We start from the raw sequence: 1,748 nt of genomic DNA on the forward strand, positions 1-1,748 counted from the left end.
ATATATATATATTACATTAAATCATTGGACATCATTATTATAACCTAAACAGTTAACAACATTCCAAGTTTATTTTTAGATTTGATATTAAAATATTGATATGATTTATTATTTTCCAACATATTCCTCATGGCAAAACTGTCACATGGAAGATAGACTTCCCTGATGCTTAAATTGATTTTCAATTTTCTGTAAAGAAACAAGTCATGAGCCATCTGAGCTAGTCTGCAAGCATGTCAAAGCCTCGCTCTTGGTGTCCTGGTTACATCCCCTTTTAACAGAAGCTCTTTCAAGTGAAATTAATCAATCTCTTTATCACTTGGGCAGTGTCATTGCCCAACCACAGAGTGAGAAATGAAAGTGCTAATCGCACAGTGAGTGGGGCTTTTGTGTAAGAAGGCCAAGTTCTCCTGTTCAAGCTGCTTTGCAAATGCGTTCTCAATTGAATTTGTGAGGCGAGGAGATGATGAATTTTGAACTTACCTCAAAAAAATGTATCCAAAAAGTGCCGCGTGACATTAGCTGCAGGTACGGTTTTAAAAATAATACAGTCAAATGCAAACACAGTCAAATAAGAAAAGAAATGCTTTATCATTTATTTATGTTTATACTGTGCATTGCAACATTTTTCACTGCACATGACATCTGGGGTGTAGAAATCCTCTCGAAATACCAGCAGATGATCATTTAGCGAGCAGCAGTGTCTCTTAAACTGCACCACTGCAGCATATACATTGTTATTTCAACAGTCTTTGCCCTGCTTGTCACTTTGGGAGTGTGGATGAATAGTCAGTCAGAAAAAAAAAGGTATTATTATGCTAACCATCGAGGCGTACGGACCTGCAAGCTTGATGATGTCAAGCAGACTGAGATTTATGCTCCCCGTGTGTGTGTCAAAAAAAAAAAAAAAAAAAAAAAAAAAGAAGGAAGGTTACTCTCAGAACAGGTTGCACTGAAAATAGATGTAGTTTTTCTATTTGCTTAGTAAGTTATTTTTCTGTTCTGGACGTAGTCAAGGCAGTCAGACTTGTGTGTGTGTGTGTGTGTGTGTGTGTGTGTGTGTGTGTGTGTGTGTATTTGCTTGAATACTGCTGAGCATGTGTTCACATTTGCAGCAGGCTACAGTTAACGACCCTCAGAAGTTTCAAATTGACTGTTTTTCTGTACAAAAGATTGGACCTGGGGACAATTATCAACATATTTTATAGGTACAGCAATAAAAAAATTAAATGTTGTACCTGCTTTCCATGAGAAATGATGGTCCTTCAGAAGTATGATGTCTGAGTGGACTGGAATGGAAAAGAAAGACAAGAGCAGAAAGAGGCTGAGGATGTTCCCAGCTTGCCATGTCCGGGCAATGACCCCTAAGTCATCTTTCCGAGTCATAGTCCAGCCCATTGCTTCCTCTCTTACTCCTGTGAGAAAAAATAAAATAAAATTAAAAAATCAGTATCTCAATGATTCCATAACCAGAATAAAAATATTTGAAGCACAGGAAGGGACTGTGTGGAGATCACAAGGGGAACGAAAAGAATGTCACCCAGATAATCTGCTGAATAAAAAAATAATAATTTTAAAAAACATGTCACCAAAACCTGAAGCCCAGGAACTAATATTCAACATCATCCTCCAACGTGCAGCACATCCTTTCACCCATGAACTGCAGCGTTGATTTTCAATTTCGTTTTCAAAATCCAGCATAGAAATGTAGCCCAACACATTCTTCTGCTGCTTCATAGACCATAAAA

At 37.6% G+C, this 1,748-nt stretch overlaps 1 protein-coding gene across 1 annotated transcript in view; it reads right to left on the reverse strand.

The window, feature by feature from the left end:
• thsd7ba (thrombospondin, type I, domain containing 7Ba) overlaps positions 1–1,398 on the reverse strand; it is a 134,284-nt gene extending 132,886 nt beyond the window's left edge. Inside the window, exon 1 of the mRNA XM_037686118.1 lies at positions 1,239–1,398. Within this exon, the coding sequence (XP_037542046.1) occupies positions 1,239–1,398 (160 nt within the window). The remainder of the gene's footprint in view (positions 1–1,238) is intronic.
• Between the last annotated feature and the right edge of the window lie 350 nt (positions 1,399–1,748).

Source organism: Nematolebias whitei, chromosome 13 (genome assembly GCF_014905685.2).
Source record: "Nematolebias whitei isolate Nwh7 chromosome 13, NemWhi1, whole genome shotgun sequence".
Taxonomy (NCBI): Eukaryota; Metazoa; Chordata; class Actinopteri; order Cyprinodontiformes; family Rivulidae; genus Nematolebias; species Nematolebias whitei.